The sequence below is a fragment of the Sus scrofa genome, chromosome X (assembly GCF_000003025.6).
Source record: "Sus scrofa isolate TJ Tabasco breed Duroc chromosome X, Sscrofa11.1, whole genome shotgun sequence".
Lineage (NCBI taxonomy): Eukaryota > Metazoa > Chordata > Mammalia > Artiodactyla > Suidae > Sus > Sus scrofa.
The window spans coordinates 91,819,175-91,844,389 of record NC_010461.5 but is presented as its reverse complement, the minus strand read 5'-3'; the positions used below and the strand labels follow the sequence as shown (position 1 = coordinate 91,844,389).

General features: G+C 40.2%; 2 protein-coding genes across 3 annotated transcripts in view; one reads left to right on the top strand and one right to left on the bottom strand.

Annotated features, from left to right (window-relative positions):
* The window catches only part of TRPC5 (transient receptor potential cation channel subfamily C member 5), a 272,031-nt gene that overhangs the window by 143,975 nt on the left and 102,841 nt on the right, over window positions 1–25,215 (top strand). For both annotated transcript variants that reach the window (XM_005673829.3, NM_001097459.1), the window contains 1 exon segment: window positions 13,804–14,325. In XM_005673829.3, coding sequence (XP_005673886.1) covers window positions 13,804–14,325 — 522 coding nt within the window.
* Window positions 20,610–23,262, bottom strand: TRPC5OS (TRPC5 opposite strand). The gene is given in 1 exon segment (XM_005674484.2): window positions 20,610–23,262. A coding segment is annotated over 1 exon segment (330 nt). The 5' UTR covers window positions 20,940–23,262.

The window sequence follows — 25,215 nt, the reverse complement described above, 5'->3', positions numbered from 1 at the left end:
AGAAAGAACCTAAATACAAAATTGCCCCAAGGTGGCTACAGCAGTACTAGCCAATAAAACATGTTTCCTGGAGTTCCCACTTGGTGTAGTGGATTTAGGATTTAGCATTGTCTCTGCAGTAGCTTGGGTTGCTGCTGAGGTGTGGGTTCCATCCCCAGCCCCACTCAGTGGGTTAAGGATCCAATGCTGCCACAGCTGTGGTTTGGATTCCATCCCTGCCCCAGGAACTTCCACATGCCATGGGTGTGGCCAAAAAAACCCCCATGTTTCCTGCCATGAATGGACATTGTAGGTTTGTCTCCTGTTTGCCTAGAACATCCATAACTCAGGGAGTTTCCATTCTGATGATAAACAAGGGACCGAGCTGTGTTATTTCCGTGAGAGGCCTTTGCCTTGACTCCTTTTCAGTGGGGCTGAAGATAAGAGAGTAATAGCACCATGCTATGGAAAGGTCATCTCCATAATGACCTACCCAGTTCCCTACCACTGTAGCCCTTCACTACCACGACACCTGGATGAAGACCCTTCATTCCAATGGGGTGACTCTCTAGTACAAGCTCTGGGATTAATCTTGTTCCTAGTCATGGGAACTGTTAGAATTGGAGTCCAGCAGCTCAACACCTCAGTATCCAATCAGCCAAGCTGCTGGTTCCCTCTGAATCTGGTATTTTGGTGGCTATGCCTGAGTCCTTGCCTTGTTGCCATGTCACCAAGCCTCTACTTTACATTCTACTTTAATGGTTCTAAATTGCTGGCAATTTTGTCCAGGGGGACATTTGGCAATGTCTAGAGATATTTTTGGCTGTTATACTTCTGGAAGGGGTACTCCTTATATTAAGCAGGTAGAGACCAGAAATAATGATAAACATCGTACAGTGAACAGGACAGTCCCCCACAACAAAAAACCATGTGGGCTAAAATGTCAAGAGTACCATGGTTGAGCTACCCTGGTCTCATTCCAGCAACTGATTTCCTGTCTTATATTCTGCCCAGTAGCCCCATTCAATTTGCCAGACCTCTACCAACCACCTGCTTGTATACACCTCTGTATACATCCCCACTTTCCAGATACTGTGTTCCACCCACATATTGAGAAACTTCTCTCTTATCCACTGAGTTGCTTCTGATGCCAGAAAACTACCTGACCACCTTGCTGTGCAGAAACTTTTAAGTTATTAAGTCCCATTTGTTTATTTTTGTTTTTATTGTCATTACTCTAAGAGGTGGATCTGAGAAGATGTTTCTGTTGTTTATGTCAAAGAGTGGCCTATGTTTTCCTCTAAGAGTTTTATAGTATCTGGTCTTAGATCTAGGTCTTTTATCCATTTTGAATTTATTTTTGTGTATGGTGTTAGGAAGTGTTTTTTGTTTTTTGTTTTTTTGTTTTTTTTTTTTACTTTTCTAGGGCCGCACCCACAGCATATGGAGGTTCCCAGGCTAGGGGTCTAATCGGAGCTGTAGACACTGGCCTACACTAGAGCCACAGCGACACGGGATCTGAGCTGTTGTCAGTCTGCAACCTACACTACAGCTCACAGCAAGGCTGGATCCTTAACCCACTGAGGAAGGCCAGGGATCAAGCCCGCAACCTCGTGATTCCTAGGCGGATTCGTTAACCACTGAGCCATAACGGGAACTCCAGAAGTGTTCTAATTTCATTCTTTTACATGTGGCTGTCCAGTTTTCCCAGCACCACTTATTGAACAGGCTGTCTTTTCTCCATTGTATATTCTTGCCTCCTTTGTCATAGATTAGTTGACTGTAGATGTGTGGTTTAATTCTGGGCTTTCTATCCTGTTTCACTGATATATATTTCTGTCTTTGTGCCAGTACCATACAGTTTTAATGACTGTTGCTTTGTAGTATAGTCTGAAGTCAGGGAGCCTGATTCCTCCAGCTCCATTTTTCTTTTTCAGGATGTCTTTGGCTATTCTGGGTCTTTGGTGCTTCAAAACAAACTAAAATATTTTGTTCGAGTTCTGTGAAAAATGTCCTTGGTAATTTGATAGGGATTGCATTGAATCTGTAGATTGCCTTGGGTAGTATAGTCATTTTGATAATATTGACTCTTCTAATCCAGGAGCATGGAATCTGTCCTAGTTGGCCACTGGACTGGTGGGTGTGTGTCACAACCTTCAGGTAGCTTTGGATAAAAGCCAAGCCTAAGACTGGCATGACTAATTCCAGCTAGTTCTACCTCTCCTTGCTCCAATATGTCCACTGCCAAACAAGCCTCATACTCTAGAGCAGGGTTTCCCAACTGGGGCAGTTTTGCCCCCAAAGGACACTTGGAAGTGTCCAAAGATACTTTTGGTTGTGAAAACTCAGAGAAGGGAAAGCTGAGACTGGTATCTAGTGGATAGAGATGAGGGGTGCTGCTAAACATCCTACAATGCACAGGACAGCTCTCCCACGACCACACACATACAACAAAGAATTATCTGGATCTGAATGTTGAGAAACTCTGCCCTGGAGAGATTCTTAAACAATCTCAGACAGGGAAGCATCTATTCTGCTCTTACAAGCCTCCAAACACAGAGGGTCTCTAACCTCCCTGAAGAATTCAGTGCAAGGTTTACAATTACTGCCCAGTTTACTTCCTTCAAACTACCTGGAAGGAAATTGTTTCTTTCCATATTAGGGACAGAGTTTTCCAAAACAACAATTCTTCAATCTGGGGGGAAAAAATGTAAAGAAGAGAAATCTCTAAGATGATGGAGGCTATACAGAAGGAGAACTAGCTCTAGTTCACCAATTGTTAGGATACCAGAAGGAAGAGAGCCTCTGAACCTGCCAGTTTTAGTATGAGTGATAGATTATGATTTCCACAGAGTCTAAAATCATCACACAGCCACCTCGTTATCCCAAAAGGTGATACAGTATAAAGAGTAAAGGCATTCTCAGATGGGATTGAATTTGAATATGTTTGCAGCTTCTGAAATCATAACGGACTATTTAGAGGCACCAGAAATAGTAGGGTCATACTTCTTTAAAATTGAAAGCATGGAAGAATTCATGCTCTCCCACAGCACCTTCTCCTATGCCTCAAAGACAGAAATCTCAGCTATAAGGCCATGGGTCTGAGCCAGTCATTGGGCTAGAGCTTATATTTTAGTTCTCCTGAATTTCTCCATACTGCAGTTTAGGTGCATTTTCTCATGTGTTGTCTTCAGGAGAAAAGTTGAAAATCCACTATGTTCATTCCAGAACGCCAAACTGGAAGATCCAGATCTTAAGCCAATTTTTCCTCTCCTAATTCTGAGCTTGGGAAACTCTAAATAGCCTACATAATGGTCCCCTACTTTTCACTGCACTTGGCCTAACTTCACACCAACTGCCTCTATGTAGCAGCCATCAGCAGGGCTAGATACACAAAATTCAACCTTGCTTTATCCCTATCTAGAGATGTGGAAAACGGAAGATAGTTGATGACCTTATAATGTGTCCTTTGCTAAAAAGATCAAGGATAGTCATGTAAAAAAAAAAATTAACTTCCTCCGTCCTCGGGGACTATGCCCACATTTTAAATAGCTACTGAGCAGTTGTATTCTACTTCTGGAAGCCAGTGCCACCTGTCTGATTTGCCTTGGGTGTGGATAACTGAGAGAAGCAGGAAGCTGGGGCTCAATAATCATTTCATGAATGTGACACAATTTCCTCTCCCAAGCCTTACCCCCTCCCCAATCATATAACCCTTTAGTCTGATGTCTATGAACTAAGCACTTTAACATGAAACATCATTTGGCATGTGCATGGAACATGAAAAGAAAATCATGATCGGCAAAGGGAATACTCTTGACATTATTTAACATGAATTCTGCTTCCTGATTTCTGGTTTGCTTTTCGTTATTCCTTTTTAAAAGATCTCTTACCTACCACTAGCTGACTTTGGGTCATTTTCTTTGTTCAGGCTTATCCCACGCAGCTTTTGAGAATAATGGAGAGAATTACCCTTTTATAACTTTCCTTTACACCCTGAGAACCAACTGAGCTTAATTTTTATCACTCAAACTCTTCTAGACCTAAACCAGGACTCTTGGTAATACCTAACAATTTTCAGTTTATGGCAATGAATATACATTTCAATTGCTTGGCTATGAACTACTTAAAACAAAATAGAGATCTTGGCTCCCCTTTTTTGCATGAAACACCCTCTTTTTGTTCACTCTGACTTTGTTTTGCTAGCAAATATGATCCTATTAAGATCATTACCCACTGGAAAAATTATACAATAATAAACCTTTCTGTAATCCTATGATATATTTGATGTCAATCTCGTTACCCTGGCTCTCACATGGTCCTGTGCCCTAGTTGGATCACCAAGGTTTCTGCATCTGCGTTCTCAGACCTTTCCAGAAATCTTTTTTTTCCATTTTTATTTTCTTTTTAAATTTTTTATTTTGATTTTTATTTCTTCCATTATAGTTGATTTACAATGTTCTGTCAATTTCTACTGTACAGCAAAGTGATCCAGTCATATATATACATTCTTTTTCTCACATTATCCTCCATCATGTTCCATCACAAGTGACTAGATATCATGCCCTGTGCTATACAGCAGGATCTCATTGCTTATCCACTCCAAATGTAATAGTTTGCATCTATTAACCCAAAACTCCCAGTCCATCCTGCCTTTTCCAGAAATCTTTATCAAACTCTCACTAGTCACATGATAAGCAATGACATGGAAAACTCTAAATCAGCTTGGTCACATCCTCTTTCCAGTAAAGCAATCTATAATAGAAATTTAACTTAAAAATTACATGATGACCTATAAAAAAAATGAATCAAGAACAATGGCTTTCCTAAACAGCTATATTTTTCAAGCTTCACCAGAGGTCTACATGCAAAGTTAACTACACTCCCACTAGCACATTGGGGCTCCATTCCACCGTGCAGACACAATGACCAAAACTTCACCTTTGACATTTTCCCCATTTCCATAATAACCCATATCCTCTGGTTTACTTGATTTTCAACTCACTGCATCATTTTCAGAATTTCCTGGGAAACATAACAACAAACAATGTCTTCACAGAGGGCTGGCTCCTTAAAAGCCATCCATGATGTATTTATTCCCTTCCTATCTGGGTTTCTTTTACCTCTTCCATTTTTTCTATTATCCATTCAAATGCTCACCTTACTTTTAAAGTTGACAGCCCTGCCATTCATTATAACCAATATTTTGCAAAAGAAAATGCACATAACGGTTCATTTAATTCTTTGTGAAAGTCTAGATTTGAGAAAAATGCTTTTCTAGGTTTCCTACAACTAGAACTCTGAAATGATAAACTCTCACAACTTACAGAGTTAGCCATGTGTTATTTTCTCATAGACTTAGTGCCTGTCTTTTGAAAAATTAAGAGCCTCCATCTCATAAGAAATCAAGAATAACTGTGTGGGCTCCCAAACCTGAGAAATACTATATAATATTTATCTGAGTTTAAGGTAGAACATTAGTTGATGAGGTTAATATGCAATAAAACTGCAACTTGATATCTCTGCATATTCAATGTTGGGACTGTAGATTTGTTTATTGATGTGTTATTCAAATGATTGGCCTTTTGCTGGTGAGTGGGTAAAGGAGTATAGTGGCTAACAGTACAGGCTTTGCAGCCAAACTGCCTGGGTTCAAGTTCTGGCCACCCTACTTCCTAGCTAGCGACCTTGATCAAGGCACTTAGCTTCTCTATGGGTGAATTTCCTTGGGTGCAAAATGAGGATGATCATTGTGTATGCCTATAGCATACAGCCATGGTGAAGACTACATGAAATACTCCAGCATGGTGCCTAGCATATGGAAAATGCTCAAGAACCAGTAGCCATTAGTATTATATTTATCCCTGCTAATCAGGCTAATGCTAGGCATTGTTGCATATATCATTTATTTTTACATATAAATTTTGATTGTTTCTACAACATCAGGTAGGCTCTGTGACATTGTCCCTAAATAAGTTTTGTCCATTTTAGTCTTCCAATATAAATTACATACACTTTGTCCTTGAAATCAGCTCAGATGATCCAGCAAATTCCAATTATAATGGTTTTGTTTTTACCGGAGCCTGGGAAGCAAATTATTTCCCATCTGACACCAATGGCTGCTCCAAAGTAGCTCATATATCACCACTACTAGCTAACTGACCTTGTAGGTATGGCAGAGTGGGCAGCTGGTAATGTGACGTGATTAGATGCTAGTGTTCTTCATTTCTAAGTAATACAGAGAAATGAAATACATTTCCAACAGTCCCTTGCACTGCTGAAAAAGATTGAACATTGATTTTTATCTGGCACGTTAGGGTGGGGAGGAGGAGATGAAGCAGGTGGAAAAGAGGTATTGCAATTTCACTAAATCCTGGCACAAGATGGGAGATTCATTTCCAACACGATGTCATCAGGCCAGCTGTGTGAGGAAGTGCCAATCTGAGAGGTTCAGCCTATGACCAGACGGCATTGTTGGTTTGAATGAGGTGGCGCCTGATAAGTGTCTGCCCATTAATTACAAATGGGGGGTTTAATTTCAGAAGCCTGTGATAAACTCCAACAAGGGTGCCTGCCTAAAGCTGGTAACAACAGGCTTCAGAAAAATTCCAATTAGCAGATTGTGTCCAGTGATGAGGTTAATGGAAATGAATGTATCGTTTGGACCCCTTGAGAACAATAATCCTGCAAAAGCCCTAGCCAGCCCTGAAAATGGGGAACGTGGAGCATCATTTGTTCCCTGTTGTGTCCTCTCGCAATGGAATTTAGCTGAAAATACGAAGAAGCTGACTTTAGCTCACTCTGTTCACTATACTGCAGGTGTTTCATTTGATGAGCTTTGAGCCGAGTGAGTCTGTCCCTTGCTCATTAATCCAGAAGGATCCTAGAATATAATGCCAGCTTTTCAACAGGGAGACCTAGGGCAGACCCAGGAGCAAACTCATTAGGGCCTGAATGCAAAGCCCTAGGGAGAGGCAGGCAATGTAACTTCTTTAGTGGCTATGCCCTAAGCCCACATTATTGCAAATTTAAAAATTCAATCAAGTCAGTTCATGCCCCAGGTTTCTTTAGAAGTACAGTTGTAGATAATATGAACCAAATCTAATTTCTTGGTATGTTGATTTCCCCCCCCCCACCTTTTTTACCTTTTAAAAAATGTGATTTTTAATGGAAAGCTCAAGATCACTCAGTATAATTTTGGAGTTCAAAGCGAAAGCAAAACTCAATAAGAAAAGAATAAAATTCAGTTTTCTACCTGACCTCAATCTGAACACAAAATGGCTATTAAAGGGTAATTTAAAAAATAAAAGACATTAAATCATGACCGTCATACAAATTTAAAGTTAACACAAGTGGACACATTTTCCAAGATTTTATTTAATGCATTAATTAGTGAGGAAACTAGGAGGCCAGAAGTCTGCAAACTCTGGCCTGCAAGCCAAATCAAGTCTGTCACCTGTTTTTGTGAATAATTTTTATGGCATACAGCCACACCCATTCATTTGAATTCATTGCCTTTGGCTGCTTTCTTGCTACAGGAGCAGCGTTGTAAGGTCCACAAAGTCTAATGTATTTACCATCTGGCCTTTTACTGAAAAAGTTTGCTAATCCCTGATACAGGCCATCAGGAATGTTGAAAGAAGTTTACAAATAGATGCGAAGAAATTTGCATATAGATGCACAAATCAATTGTGTTTCACAGGGCAAGAAATATTTTCATTACAATTTGCAGAGTTGTAAATTAACTCAAAGACAAAGGCACAAATAATTCAGAAAATATAGGCTATTAGGCTGGTTATATGAACAGAAACTCAAGATAGGGATTCAGGAAGAAATCTTTTTTTAGGAGTGAATGAAGGTACAGGTAGGGAAGAAGCTGGGATTCAGAAACAGAACAAGGAGAGTGTCTGAATGCAGAGTCTCAGAGATCAGAATTTGGAATAGAGGAGGTGGAGGCCAGCTACTTGGGTGCTTCCTACCTCAAGCCTCAGTTGCTCTGGAAACTGGGGCGGGGCTGAGTCCTTGGGGTAGATCAAAGGGCCCAGCTAGGGGGGAACCAAGGTGGGCAGAGGCTGACCCCATACCCTCTCTCGGTTGCAACTACTATTATAGGCTGAAGATTTTCACACCTACATTTTATAGCCCTGACCTTTTTCCTTCAACATTCATGCTAGAGTTACACAATCTCCTGCTACTGTCTCAATAGGTACTTCAAACTCAACATGTCCAAAATTGAACTTTCTTTAAACCCTAAACCTGCTCTTCCTCCTGTATTCACTATCTTTCTTTTAAATTTTTTAAAGTTTTATTAAAGTATCATTGATTTACAATGCTGTGATGATTTCTGTTGTACAACAAAGTGATTCAGTTATATACACATATCCATTCTTTTTCAGATTCTTTTCCCATATAGATTATCACAGAATATTGGGTAGAGTTTCCTGTTGCTATACAGCAGGTCACTGTTGGCCAGTCATTCCATGTACCTCAGTGTGCCAGACCCAAACCCCCAGTCCATCCCTCCCCCTGACACCTGCTCCTTTGGTAACCAAAAGTTTTCCAAAGTCTGCGAGTCTGTTTCTGTTCTGCAAATAAGCTCATTTGTATCCTTTTTTGAGATTCCACATATAAGTGATATTATATGATGTTTGTCTTTTACATCTGACTAACTTCACTTAATGTGATAATCTCTAGGTCTATCCATGTTACTGCAAATGGCAGTATTTCATGCTTTTTTATGGCTGAGTAATAGTCCATTGTATATATGTACCACATCTTCTTTATCCACCCCTCTGTTGATGGACATTTAGGTTTCTTCCACATCTTGGCTATTGTAAATAGTGCTGGAATGAATATTGGGGTGCATGTATCTTCTCAAATTATGGTTTTCTCCAGATAGATGCTCAGAGTAGGATTGCTAGATCATATGGTCTTAATTAGTGACACCACCTTTCAGTCAGGCATTGCAATACAGAAACCCGACAACCTTGATTTCTTTTCCCTTTGGTACTAACTGACATAGCCCATGAATGTCTGAAATCTACTCTTTTCTATCTCTAGAATCATTGTCTAGTTTAAGATTTTGCCTTAATTTCACCTGGACTATTGATATCTTTTATCCATCTTATCTTTCTGAAACTCATACAATGGTATGCTAGAGCTGGCTTACACCAGCTGGCAAGAAATGGTTGTGTGCATCTCTTCCCAACTCTGTGTTCCATGATGTCATATTGGCAGCTTGAAACTGGCAACAGTGGGCATATTTACACCACAGAAATTGGCAAAAATTACAAATCAAGAATTTTTTTTTAATGGAAAGCTACTTGTTAAACACTTATCAGCACATTTACCACTGCCAATTCTCCACACTTTGGCCAAATTGATCTTTATCAAACACTTGTTCAACCATGCCATTCTCCTGATTAAAACTTTTCAGGGGCTCCCCATGGCCAATAGATAACATCAAGTTCCTTTTCATGGCATACAAGGCTTTTTATTATCTGGCCACTGCTTAAAATGTCCAGCTTCCTCTCCCATTCCTTCTTAGTCTCACAACTTCTTTGCTAGCTCAAAGGTCACAGACTGGCTCATTCAAGCCTAAATTGCCTTATATATGTATTTTGTTTGGCCTGTACACTAACTTTTTGGAATCAACATGTAAGATTTTAAGAAATCCTACTCCCGAATCCATATTTCTGACTTCTTTTGAAAAATTACAACACTGAGCCCTCCTTCATGCATATAATAACAATTTTACAACAAAAATGAGCTGAGCAGGAGATGACCCCCTTTGAGAGTTTATGTGCTCAGCAGCTCACCAGTTCCTACCATTCACTCATCCAAATTATGCACATGCACCCGCACTTAGCTTTTATTTCTGTTACCTGTTATCTGTTTGGCTCCTGTTATAGACCATATCACAAAGTCCTAATTATCATCAGAAACTGCTGACCCTCATTATAGAGTCTTTTTTTTTTTTTTGGCCACATCTGCAGCATGCAGAAGTTCCTAGGCCAGGGTCGAACCCCCACCACAACTGTAACCAGAGCCACAGTAGTGATAACACCAGATCCTTAACCTGATGAGCCACAAGTAAGCTCCCAGTATCTCTCTTTCTTTACTATGGCTGTCCTGATGATAGTCCAGACAGTCTAGGAAGGGAAGAACAACAGGATGAGGAGAGGAAAAAACAGAGGGGGGAAGAAGAGTAGAAATCTGTAGCCTTTGGGTCAGGGTCTCCATTTTGAAGCAACAGAATGGTGGAAATGACAAACAGGGACTGTCCTCGGTTCTTGTGACTTCAGGGTACTCCCTAGAGAGCCCATCTGCTAACCTTCCTGGGAGTCTTAGAATGTCTACCTTCTCAAGTAGACATGGAAAGTAAGACCCAAGAACACCAGCTCACATTGACTCTAACTGTGGGATCCAGGTTTGTAAACAGGAATCAATTTCTTTAATTTGAGAATAGGAAACAGTTCCTTTTTGTTGAGCACCTTCTGTGTGTCTAGCACTGTGCTAGATGCTGCGAGGAAAAGACAGCTGTGCCTTCAAAGAGCTCAAAACCTTATTAAGGAAGCAAGAGACACACAAGTGAAATAATTAGAGAATAATATAAGATCTTGAGTGCAACCCAGTGCCCACAACATCTGGCTGGTCAGTAAGGAATGAGATGAAGTTAAGAGGAGGGGCTATGGAAGAGGTCAGGGCATACTATGGCCCTTCACTGGTAGAGAAATGGGGACAGACTATTCCATACAGGGGATCCCACAGGGATATATATCTGAAGAGCAATGAATGAGGTGGGTGTGGCAACCAGTGAAGGGTAAGGCTGATAGGAAAAGACAAGGCAATCTGGGTTGGGGCGGGGGGACATGGTTGGTCACTGAAGATCAGCTTCTTTTGAAAAGATGTACTCTCTAATGTCATGTCCCCAGAAAGCCAAAAGGAGAATCCCAGGCTCCTTGTTGAGCACCAAGTCAAAGAGAGCAGAACTTGATGGCAGAGACAGCAACTTTTCAGCTCCATGACTCAAGTGGGGCTCAGCAAGAGTCACATGTACATCATGTATCTTGGAGAGGCCTGTCAGCATTGATGTAGAGGGCAAGAAAGAAGAAAGAAAAAGAGCAAGAAAAGGAGAAAGAAAGAGCAAAGAAGTGGGAAGAGAGAGTAGACAGGAAAAGCACTGTGGTGGCGAGCAGACATGCACCTCCAGTCTAACCCAGGGAACCCTGTGCAGCAAGCCATCCTCCCTCCAGTCCTCACCTCCTACCTCTAGATCATGACAGAGATTGAGAAGTGCCCATGCCCACCAAGAGGGGGCAGACCCCCAGTTCAGGGCTGCTTTATTCCCAAGCAGACTGTGACACATTGCTCACTTGCCATCTCTCCCAACTCTAGGCTTTATGCCCGTTGTTGTGTTTATGTTCATTACCAGGCCCACTCAGACCTACTTCTTCCTTAGCCTGCAGGCTTATGTTAATTTCTGAGATTATTCTTTCCTGTGTCCAATTTACTTTATGAGCCAGTTGCTCACTTCCTGCTGTCTTCTTTGTAGCTGCTCCCTCTAAATGTTTAACAATGTTTACTCGCTGCTCCATCCAAGCAATTGATGACCAACGTACAGCTGGCTCTCAACTATTCAGAGGCTGGTGCAAGCACCCCGTGAAGGAAACAGATTTCTTGCCAACCCCTCCACCTTATTCTCCCCCACCTTGCTCCCAATCCTTGGTTTTTAGTCACTCCCCTGTTTGGGAACTCTTCACCCAAGGTGGGATGGAGGCAAAGATGATGAAAACTGTAACGCATCCTTTTGTCAGTTTTCCAGCAACTGTGGGTTTTCAAAACAATTTTTTTAAGAGTAAAAAGAACCTAGAAGTTGGAGTTCCCATCGTGGCTCAGTGGTTAACGTATCCGACTAGGAACCATGAAGTTGCGGGTTCGATCCCTGGCCTTGCTCAGTGGGTTAAGGATCCGGCGTTGCCGTGAGCTGTGGTGTAGGTGCAGACGTGGCTCGGATCCCACGTTGCTGTGGCTCTGGTGTAGGCCGGTGGCTACAGCTCTGATTGGACCCCTGGCCTGGGAACCTCCATATGCCATGAGAGTGGCCCAAGAAATGGCAAAAAAAGACAAAAAAAAAAAAAAAAAAAAAGGAACCTAGCAGTTAAAACAATACTTGTCTATTCTATGAGAATCTCTATTATTCATGTTCTGTTCTCCCTAGTTAAAATGAGTATTTGGAACTTTTAAAAAATGTATTAAGGAGTTCCCATCATGGCTCAGAGGAAACGAATCCAACTAGCATCCATGAGGATGCAGGTTTGATCCCTGATCTCGCTCAGTGGGTTAAGGATCCGGCCTTGCTGTGAGCTGTGGTGCAGGTCACAGACACGGCACAGCTCAGACCCCATGTTGCTGTGACTGTTGCATGGGCCAGCAGCTGCAGCTCTGATTTGACCCATAGCCTGGGAACCTCCATATGCCATGGGTGTGGCCCCCCAAAAAAAGACAAATAAAATAAAACAATATTAAAAATGTATTAAGTTCAATATTTCAGGGAGCTCCCTGGTGGTCTAGTGGTTAGGACTCAATGCTTTCACCGAGGCAGCTAGAGTTCAATCCCTGGCCTAGGAACTGAGATCCCACATCAGGCCACTGCATGCAGTGGCCAAAAAAAGATCAATATTTCACAATCTCCTGGAATCCTCTGCGTGCTTTGTATCCTCAGCCCCACCCTCCGTGAAGCGTCCTCATACTATTCCAGTCCTCATTGTCTAGCTCCAGATTCTATCACACTGAGACTCTTCTGTCGGGTGTAGTGTGGGACTCAGTATTCCTCTTAGACTAAGAACAGACTAGGTCCCCAAAGACACATTTTAAAGTCAAAAGATTTTTTTTTAATTCATTGATCAGATTCTGCATGCTGCTCACCCAGAAGTATTATGTTCCTGAACTGGCAGAGAACCTCATATATTTCACCTACAGCTGCTATTTACACCAAGCACCCTATTATGAACATACCAATTTGGTCAAAGATCTTTTTGCTATTGGTAACCCCTCCCTAAAACCTAGAGGTCCTCAGTGACCAAGTAATTCTTCCTGACAATATCAGATTCTCTCTACCTTGCTGGGGTCTATAGGAAGTTGGAGGAACACTGTCTGGTCTTGGTCTTTGGTCCCCTGAAGTTACAAAGTCATTGTAACTATATGGGGGTGTCTTCAGTCCTCAGGCCTTGATTCAGTGGCATGTTCTTTAAGATTACTGGTTATCTTTAGCCTCTCAAACAAATATTTTTGCAGTCTCTACAGCTCATTTGGAACTGAACACATACTACTGTGTACTCTTACTTACCAATTAATGCAAGTTTGATCGACCTAACCAAGCTCCGGAGGGTCAGAAAAAGAGTCCTTTACTTCTCTGTACTCCCTCCTTGTGCCTCAGACAGAATTGGCCATGTTTTGTTTGTGTTATTTAAGAGCCAAGTGCTAGAGTTGTATTGTCTGAGTTTGAATCTTGGCTCTGCAGCTAAAGCTGAGTCACTTTGGGTATGGTCTTTAACCTCTATGTGCCTCAACTGCTTAATTTGGGGAGAATATTTACATCACAAGGTCGCTATGGGGATTAAATGAGTAAATACATGTAAAGTGCTATATGCCTGGCATACAGTAAGCATTTCACAAGTAGCTATTATGATAAGGAAGTGAACTGACAAAAAATTGATGACTCCAGTTCCTGAATCATTAACATCTGATGGGCCCTATGCTCCCTCTCTTTCTGAGCCTTAATCCTGCCATTTTATGTTTGGTTCTTCATTTTCTTATACCTAGGTCCCCACTCTGATGATGGACACCCAGTTCTCGGAGTTCACACCAGATATTACTCCCATCATGCTGGCTGCCCACACCAACAACTACGAAATCATAAAATTGCTCGTCCAGAAACGGGTCACCATCCCACGGCCCCACCAGATCCGCTGCAACTGTGTGGAGTGTGTGTCCAGTTCAGAGGTAGACAGCTTGCGCCACTCCCGCTCCCGGCTGAACATCTATAAAGCTCTGGCAAGCCCCTCCCTCATTGCCTTATCAAGCGAAGACCCCATCCTAACCGCCTTCCGCCTGGGCTGGGAGCTCAAGGAGCTGAGCAAGGTGGAAAATGAGTTCAAGGCTGAGTATGAGGAGCTCTCTCAGCAGTGCAAGCTCTTTGCTAAAGACCTGCTGGACCAGGCTCGGAGTTCCCGGGAACTGGAGATCATCCTCAACCATCGAGATGACCACAGCGAGGAACTTGACCCTCAAAAGTACCATGACCTGGCCAAGCTGAAGGTGGCAATCAAATACCACCAGAAAGAGGTAAGCTGAGCCCTTCTCTGATTTCGGGAAGCTTAAGCTCTCCAGAGTCCAGAGTGGCAGGGCAAGAGTCAGCATTTTCCTGCCACTTAGGCCTCCACCAAACAAATATCTAGACAGGCTTCAAAACCAGTCAGGGTAACCGCGAAGGGGATAAAATATGACAAAAGAGCAGCATGGAGATTGAAAGGGCTGTGTTAGGGGAGGTAGTAAATGGACAGACCCACCCCGCCGAGTCTCCTTATCCTGTTTTTGCAACTACTTGGTCTTTAAGATAACAGTGTGACAAGGGGTAAAGAGTTCGGTGGTTTTCCTTACCTTGCTCAAAGGCAGTTTTATTCCTCAGAGCTATTAATGGAGATCACCTTCAAAGACTCTTTATTACCTTGAAGAGATGTGACATTTGAGACCACTGGATAGTTGTATCTGTCAATACAAATAACTATCAAATAACTTCAGCAACTAGAGGTTATTTTTTTTTCTTTTTAGGGTTTTTTGGTTGGTGGTGGTGGTGGTGATGGTTGGTTGGTTGGTTGGTTGGTGAGCTAAGGGTTATATAGTCAGAAGAAAAACAAGTTTTAAATATGGCCTGGAGGAGTAGAGTCCTTGAAAAAATGAGAAGTATTTCCTAGAGGAAATGGTTAAATACACCTAGTTTATTAAGATATGACTGTCAAAAAAAGAACACAATAGTCAGCTTCGACATGAGATACAAATCTAGTTGGATAATAGTGGGTTAATAATGTGCAGAGTTGCATAACCCCCTTGGGAACCTATCCCACTTAAATAGAATATAATTCACTATTTTTTGAAAGGATACTTTTTCTTTTTTTTCTCATTACCATTCCTGTAGAACTGAGGAATCTCCTCTAAATAATTTAACTCGGTTAAAGAAAAAGCTCAAAAGAATGAAACAAAAACTGATTCCAACTATAAGTTTGAATCAGTTGAATGGAGAAAAAATAAGGAAACTCTATAATCTCTTAGAAACCAGATATAAAACTATTGGATAATATTCACATAGACCTTCAGGTATTTTCATATAGATGTTTTTCAGATATTCCTAAAAAGTCCTGATTTCATGTATTCCTTCCCATTGTCAGATATAGCAACCAAAGCTTTGAAAACCGTTTCATTTTATTTGTTCCTCATTACCATTAAAGGCAGGCAGAAAACTTACTATCATTTTAGATATAAGAAAGGACTATATTTCAGAGATTTGTTCAGGATTATCTATCTGACAAAGCCAGAAGAATTTCAGATTCCTGGTACAATAATTTCTCTGAGTATACTCTAACTTCTGTTGAGTGGAGTTCTTTTGTGCTGGTTTGGTAGCCTCCAATTCACCAGGTAATTTAGCATGACCACAGGTTCTTTGATTTGTGAATGGAAGTTTATTAGTTAAAGTTTGCTCAACACATAACAATAAAATGGCGTAAATCAATAGCTAATAAGGACTACAATCAATTATAATCTAATAACTGGCAGTAATATTTACACATAAGAATGCAACTGTGTAGTCACAACTTCCTACACGTTTAGCCAAAGCACACAGGAAAGAAGAATTAGATGCTTCCTAATTCATTGCAATCTACCAGTCTATCTCCCAAAGTTTTCACACCTTAAAGTTTATCTTAGAATGGTGAGTCTCTCCGCTGCCCGCCCCCCCCTTGCCATACTTTGGTGTTGTTCTCAGGAAAACCTAGAAAAGGGATAGTTTGGACAAAAATCCTGCCAGAGGAGACAGGAAGGATTCCAATCAGAGGTATCCTATCATTGGACTGCCAAGTTAGTTAATCCATCTCCCATTTCTAATTGGGCTTCTAAATTCATGACTTGTGTCAATTGCTAACCAATTATTTCTATCAATATTAACAACTTAGTGTTGGCTAATACGCATATGACAAAAACAAGGCTTGGTTCATAAATGTGCTTAGGAACTAACTCTATACCATGGCTTTCCACTATAAATAGCTGCATAACTCTTGACGACTTGCTACTTTTCTTCTCTCTCCTGAAAATACCTTCTCTACTAGCTCTTATTCCTAAGTATTTTCTTACTTCCTACACTTATTTCTTACCACTATTAACTTTATTTCTAATTCTGTTCCATAGAGCAACATACTTAATACAACAATCCATTGCTTGGATTAGGGTTACATCTTTAACAATTCATAAATGTGTGTAATCACACAATCAAAGCCAACAGGGCACTGTATCTTATTTAATCCCGAGGTGCCATTATAGTCCAATCTTTCCAGGTGACCCATCTAGCCAAGAGGCCAGACAGTTCCACATATTACAAAGTTGTAACATCTTCCTGTTTGACACCTGAGGACCACATTGACCCTTATTTGTTCTGTAGGCTGGCTCAAGCTTTATCTCGTTTCAGTGTCTGGAGTAATCTCATAGATTTCTCTTGGTTGAGTAAATATGGTTGATTATGTTCTCTCATTACTGGTAACAGTTTAAACAATCTCACACTAATCTGTTGTGGAATTGTTATAGAGTCCATATTCCTTAAGTATCTGTTATATTTGAAAAGCACCAGATCTGTCAACTTACCATTAAATTGCTCACCAAGTATAATCTGTAGCAGATTGATTGTTTCTCCTTGGATATGTTTCTTGATCTTGCCCTAGTATTTATGCTTTGAGTTGTATTTTGACATAAAATTATAGCCCAATTTTCTAAAGTCCAAATCTCTAGTGGAGAGTATATATCTTCCATGACTATTTCTAAATCTTTAATTAAAGCATAGATTCTATCTTTTAACTTTTATCCAGTTCCTCTTTTTATTTTGCTTGGTTGCTACATAAATAGATTTCCTCATTTCAGTTTAATCACTAATTTTCCTTATAAAACTGCTCCTATTGGAATGGCAGGATAAATGGTTCCCTCTTACTTTCCCACCGCTCTATTTAGGTTAATTTGACATAGTTCCTTTGCACTGCATATACATGTATTTGTCTTTTTAGGGCCACACCCGAACCATATGGAAGTTCCCAGGCTAGGGGTTGAATTGGAGCTACAGATGCTGGCCTACACCATCACCACAGTAATGCCACATCTGTGACCTACAACCACAGCTCACAGCAACTCCAGATCCTTAACTCACTGAGTGAGGCCAGGGATCAAACCCACATCCTCATGAATACTAGTCAGGTTGGTTACCGCTGAGCCATGACAGGAACTCCCTGCACTGCATATATTATTTACCACTTTGGACACAGTGCATATATAGCTGCGCCTACCCTGGGCAAGTAAAGCTCAGTTTGTCCAGTTAGTGCAGCAGCAAAGTCCCTCAATCTGCTGCTGTCTGGTCTGGATTGTAAGTATCCACAATAGTTGCTCCCAATGTAACTTCTCTTTCTCCTCTATGTGCCTTTGTTCAGCCCTCTAAGTTTCCTGGATCCTCATCTACTCTGTCAATCTTTCTACATAGCAATCTATTGTGAAACTTTCTCATACAAATATCTTTCAGTAGCTCCATAAGCCCTTCTGATTTTCAAAAGGGTCTCTTAAAAAATACAACAAACTAATGAATAAAAACAGACTCACAGTTATAGAGAACAAACTATTGGTTACCAGTGGGGAGAAGGAAGAGGGCAGGGGCAAGATAGGGGTAGAGGGGTAAAAAGTACAAACTATTAGGTATAAAATAAGCTTCTAAGCAATTTGGATATATATAATATCTTGGGATAGAACATGATGGAAGATAATATGAGAAAACGAATGTATATATATATATATATATATGCATATATATGCATATACATAACTGGGTCACTTTTCTGTGCAGCAAAAATTGAGAGAACGTTGTAAATCAACTATAATAAACAATTTTTAAAATAAGCTTCCAGGATATACTGTGCAACACGGGGTATATAGCTAATATTTTGTAATAACTTTGAATGGTGTATAACCTTTAAATATTGTGAATCACTGTATTGTATACCTGTAATTTATATAATATTTTACATCACAATACTTCAATTTTTAAAAAAAATTTTAAGAGTCTTCATAACTTTTCTTGATACAGCAGTATCTTTTTTATATTTTGGGGTTTTTTGTTTGTTTGTTTTTAGGGCCGCCCCTGCAGCATATGGAGGTTCCCAGGCCAGGGGTCTAATTGGACCTGTAGCCATCAGCCCACGCCAGAGCCACAGCAACGCGGGATCTGAGCCATGTCTGCAATCTACACCACAGCTCAGGGCAACGCCAGATCCTTAACCCACTGAGTGAGGCCAGGGATCAAACCACAACCTCATGGTTCCTAGTCGGATTCGTTAACCACTGAGCCACAACGGGAACTCCTGATTATCAATTCTATATATAGTAGTTTGTATCTGCTAATCCCAAACTCCTGATTTACACCCCCCCTTTCCCCTTTGGGAACCATAAGTTTGTTTTCTATGTCTGTGAGTCCGTTTCTGTTTCATAAATAAGTTCACTTGTATCATATTTTAGACTCCACTTATGATATCATATGATATTTGTCTTTCTCTTTCTGATTTATTTAACTTAGTGTGATAATCTCTAGGTCCATCCATGTTGCTGCAAATGGCATTATTTCATTCTTTTTTCATGGCTGAGTAATAGTCCATTGTATATATGTACCACATCTTTATCCATTCACCTTTCAATGGACATTTAGGTTGCTTCAATGTTTTTGGCTATTAGCAGTCTCTTTATCAAATTTGTTAAATAAACTTATCCTGAAAATCAGTGGCAAAAGTGATTTATGCTTCTCCTGCTACTGCTCATCCAAATAAGACCTGGTTATATAGTTTGTAACTTTCCCCATTTACCTTTAATGCTAGCTAATTATTAGTGTATGCAGAGCTTACTTAGTATTAGATGCAGCATCTGGCATATTGGTTAGATCTGATGCCATCTGTATTAAAAGGCTTTTTAATCCCTTTGACTATAATATGCTTTGGGAGTCTATGAATTGGTATAATCTGGTTTCTGCCAGTGTAGATTGACTTCTACATGTCATTTCTGCACAATTTTCATTTACTACATTGTCTAATGGTATACTTTTATGTCTTTACCTAGTTGTTGCCCATGTTGTAAGATGAAAAGGCCATTCTCTAGGAAGAAGGACGATAGTGTCCATGGGCTTGTCTGAAGGGTAGCTATTCTTCCAAATGGAAGTGAGGATACTGTATGACATGTAATTAGTATGACCAGTGAATTTCTTGAACAGGTATTTGGTCCCTCTCTGTTTTGATACAGGGGTCCTCCAACTATTGCATTTTACCCCTCTGGCAGCTGTAGAATTATTGTGGTTATAACCAGCCCACATTTTGTTTAAACTCATTATTGCTCCCATTTATAAGGAGTTAGGATTTCTATATCAAGGTTGAAGTAGTTTCCCTTAGAATAAACCTATTAGTTATTCTTTATAAATGTAGTTAATACCCAAAAAGGTGTACTTTATCCAATTTTACTTGTGGATTATAATCTCTGAGCCTATGCCATGACTTTCCACAGGTGAATAGTCCTTGTTAGGGCTTTGTCTAGCTCTTCTAGTATTCATACTTCTCTCTTGTTATTTGCTGTAACTTGCCATTTCCACTTGGAGAACAATATTGCAGAGTAGCTATGGTGTGTATCTGTATTTGAGGGAACAGTCCTGCACTGGAACTTCTTGGCCTCAGCTTTTTCAAAGGTTTCTGCCTTTTAAGAGTTATCTGTAAACCTTTCTACAACTGTATTATTTGGTAGATGCTGCTTTTTCAGAATTATTTCCCCTAGTCTGCTATAGCATACTTTGGATGACACATTCTGTCTGAAAGGCCTAGTAAGTAGTTATATCTTTTCAAGCAAAAATGCCCCCAATATTGTCCTATTAATGTGAATGTATTCACTATAATGCCACCCCGAGGGATACTCCCCTTTTAGTTTCCATTCATTGTAAAACAGTGAACTCGGGTCCCAAGATGTGAGAGAGTTCATCAGGTCTTCACTCCATTGTGAGGCAAGGAGTTTCTTTTCTTTGCTATTGTTTGCTCCTATTATCAGGAATCCTAGCAGAAGAACAAGTACAGGTAAAGAAATAACCATATAGCTAAAGTCAGAGCTTTTCAAATAAATACAAAGAAGAAAAGAGACCAGTCTCTGCCAGAGTAAGTCAAATATTACTTGTTCTATAAGAGATTAGTAATGAAACTATGCAGAACTAGGAGAAACACTCTTATTACCAACATTCAGAAAAATCAGAATACATTTGAAACAGAGAAATGATCAGTTCTCACACGCTGGTGGGGGCAAATAAGGTCTTACCCACTTCTTAAGTCATCGTTTATACCAGAGAGTACATTTTCATGTAACTCATCTATGTCTAACACAGCTTGATCTATATCAAAGATTAATTCTTCATCTTCCCTTGGTGTAAGTATTGATTCTAAGTCTGAGAGATCAGCGAGGTCCGGTAGTGAAGCTTCCTCAGGAGATGCATCTGTTTCTCTCTGTTCAGCTCTATCATCTTGCTCTACATAAGGAACTTGTTCTTGTGAAATCAGCTATAAAAGCTCTTCAGCTATTCTTATTAACTGGGCTACACAATCAACAAGTCTACCAACTAGTATGGGGATTGACACAGACTCCATCCCTCTCTGCTTTACTCAGTAGATAAAATATTACTAAAAGCTATAGCAAATGGGCTTTTTGTGACAATGGATCCTGAGGGGTTGGCAATGGTTATGTGGTTGGTTTGGTTGAGAAATGAGGCCACTGATATGGTTATGATGATGATCAAGTACAGAATGAAGCCAGTAATCCCATCATACTTTTTGATACCTTTAGTGAACCTCCCACAAAAGTTACATATCATACTCTTATTTGTATTGGTGGTGAACTGCTATGATAATGACCATCAGACAGACTGTCATAGCCAAGAGAAAACAGCAAAGCAGATCTAATAATAGAAAAGAGAAATATAAAGTTAGCATCCTTGAGTCTTTGTCCATCCTATAGGTTTTGGCTATAGGAGAAGGCAACATTCTTTGTTTAAAAATCTAGAGAATGGCCCAATATAATCTACCTACCACATTTGTCAGGTTTGCACCCACCCTGTTCCCCTTAAAAATGAGTTTGTTGAGGATGCAAACTTTTAGTAATTTGACATATCTCATATTGCTGACTCATTTGTTTGATTCATAGCTTTTTTTTTCACTCTTTCTCCTCTGCTTACCTAGAATATTCACGTCCACATGCCCTAAGGTTTCATATGCCCAACCTGCAACCTTAAATTGAACTGACAAGGGAACTAAGTTGAGACTTAGAATTTCCAAGACTGCAGAGTCTGTATTGGTTAGGGGGTGGGGAGGTGTCAGATTGTCTTCGCTCTTGTTCTAAATAGATTATTCTGCCTTTCCATTCCGATGAGCTGGTACATGTCCTACATGAATTGTTAAATTCCTCTCGTTGATTTCTTCTTATATCTCCCTTCACCAGATTGTTTTTCCTGCAATAGCCCAGTCGATAATCTTCCATTTATTAGAACATATATCTCCAGTCCACAGCTGATCAGTATAGCTATGTACTTTTGGCCAGTTGCTTTCTTGGGCATATATACACATTAAATTCTTAGCTACCAGTCCTACATATCAATCCAGTCTCCTCTCATCAGCCTTAGTCAAGATTTTCCTAGTGGAGAGTGTTAGGAAGTAAGCATCCATCTCACTCTTTTAGGATACTGCCTGTCTTTGCCTTGCTTTGCTTTGCTTCCAGCAGTTCTGATCAGAGTGGGGCCCAGAAAGCCACAGGCTTTACCTCAGCTATTTGTACTCGTTAGACCTTTATTGGAATGCAGCAAAATCATCAGCCAGATGATCTGTGATTTTTCACATGGAGCTTGCTGGTCTCCACAGGGCGTGGTTTGACCCACTTAGTTATACACTGTCTTTACTTAGCATAAGTCCTGTCAGAACCACACGTTTTTGTGTGTGTCCAAAATCCTGTCAGTAGACAAAGAGTTTGCCCTGGTGATAAAGTCATAACCATCATAACCAGGAGGCATGATTTTGGTTGGAGGCAACTTTCCATCTGAAATATGGGAGTATGGGTACTAGACGCATCACAGTTTATTTTATTAACTCACAGGATCTCTGCTTTTTGATAAGAGAAAAAGCAGTCTCGTGGAAGGAGCAAGCAGAATTCTCACACATTGTTTGTAAGAGTATAAAATGACACAACCTCTTTGACAACATCTGGCATTTTCTTATAAAACTAGGCAAGCACCTATCTAGTCCCAGCAATTCCACTTGGAGGTATTTACCCAAGAGAAACAAAAGTTCACAAAAAGACTTTTACAAGAGTGGTTATAGCCACTGTATGCATAATAGCCAAAAAAAAAAAAAGAAAAAAAAATGGAAGGAGCCCAGGTGTCAATCAAAAAAAAAGAAGGGATAAATAAGCTGTGATATATTCATATAAAAGTGATGCTAATCAGCAATAATAAGAAAGCCACTACCGACAGGGATACCAATGTGGATAGATATCAAAAACATTATACCTAATGAAAGAAGCCAGACATAAAAGAATACCTATTGTAAGATTCCATTCATATGCCATTCTAGAAAATGCAAAATGACCTGCGGTGGAAAAATCAAAATAGCAGTTGCGTCCAGGGGAGTGGAAACTGACTAGAAGAAGCTAAGAGAACTTTTTGAGGTGATGGTAATAATCATGTTTTAGAGTTTTGGGTTACACAAGATTATGAGTTCATCAAAACTCATTGAATGGTATTTTTCAGTATTTGTGCATCCCACTGTATGTACATTTTATTCCTCCCAACAGAATAACCAAGCATAATCCCCAGCTTCAAAAGCTTTCTATCAGATGAGATGATATGCTCATAAATATCCTAGTAGATGTCCACATTTATTGAAGACATATTATACTTTGGGTACTTTTATTTGTATGTTTAAACCTCTCAATAACCCTGTGAAGTTACAGATGGAAAAACTGAAGAACAGAGAAATCAAGTAACTTGCCCACAGTCACATGGTAAGTAAAGATACAGAGCTGGAAGTCAGCCCAGGTCTGATTCCTAAAGTATTGTGCCAGAGGGCACAAATTCAGGTGTCAGATGAGCAAACTTTGCCTCATTCAGGCCAGAGCTAACATCTCATTCTAAGCAGGAATAAAACTGAGAATGTTAATCTCATTTCCCATCCCTGGAGACTGGCTGAATTCCAATTTAACTCTCAGTCCTAAAGCAGAGGGATGGAAAGAGCCAGATGAGTCCCCTCAACAGTCCCCATCATCTGTGACGGGAGTGTTGTGTCCATTTGACCTGCCCTTCCACTAACCTACTGAATTGGCCTACTCATAAACTTCTCACCTGTAATATATCCAAGATGGATGAGAGGGTCAAGGTTATGCCTATCAAACGTTTTCTGGGCTTTCACTTTCAAATAAGATGTCATTGCTCCTGTCACAACTAAAATGCAACGAAAAAAATTGATAAACTGCAAAATCGATAGGTTTAAAGATATCCACAAACTATGGAAACAAGGACAAAATGAACTAAAATTTCAGAGCATCCTTCCTAAGTGAGCTGATACTTAAGGTCTTTTTTTCTTCACGGAGACGAGCTGATTCCGGGCACAAGTTGAAGATGAGGTTTGGTACTAAGGCAAAGGGATTCTACCGAGGAAAATGAGCAGCCTACATAAAGTTTGAGGCTAGCATCATGTATTGGAAATTTGAGAAGCCTGAAATGCAGGGCTAATTTTCCTCACCTCAAGTTAGTTGAGTTTTAGGCTGACGCCTGAGCAAGGAAGTCTGAGCGCAGTTTCCCATATCTCGCGATACTTTGGAGACACAGTCTCACTCGAGGGAGGGAGATTGCCACAAATATACTACTGGTCTACCCCGCAGTTACCTCAATTTTGAAGTTGAGAGGGCGTGTGGAGGCTAATGAGTTAATAAGCACAAAACCATCCTCAAAGGGCACTTTAGACCAAGTGCTTCTAAATCATATATAAAGTGCTGAATATAGCCAAAACATCTTAAAGAACAAAATTGGAAGACATAGAATACCAGATATCAAGGGTAGATGTACAGCTACGGTTATATGACAGCACGGTACTTGCACAAAAAAATAAATCAATCAGTGGAACCATGACCCTTACCTCACACTGGATATAATAACAATAATAATTATTATTTTATTTTATTTTATTTATTTATTTTTTGTCTTTTTGCCATTTCTTGGGCCGCTCCCGCGTCCTATGGAGGTTTCCAGGCTAGGGGTCGAATCGGAGCTATAGCTGCCAGCCTACGCCAGAGCCACAGCAACACGGGATCCGAGCCGCGTCTGCAACCTACACCACAGCTCACGGCAATGCTGGATCCTTAACCCACTGAGCCAGGCCAGGGATCGAACCCGCAACCTCATGGTTCCTAGTTGGATTCATTAACCACTGCGCCACGACGGGAACTCCCAATAATAGTAATAATTTTAAATGGACCATAGGCGTAAATATGAAAGGTAAAATAGTAAATCTTCCAGATCAAACCATTGGCAAATATCTTTATGACCTTCAGTAGTCAAAGATTTCTTATTCAACACAAAAGCATTAACAATGAAAGAAGACTGATCAATTAGATTTCATTAAAATTAAGAACCTGCATTTATCCAATGACACCTTAGGAGGGTGAAAAGACCAACCACAGACTTGGAGAAAACATTCATAATATAACAAAAGACTTGCATGGAGTATGTACACATATTTTAAATTCCTTCAAATCAATAAGAAAATATAGACAATCCAATTTTTTAAAATAGAACAAAGAATTAAATGGCATTTCACAGATGAGAACTTCCAAATGACCTACAATCATATGAGTAGATTTTCATCATTATTGTTCATCAGG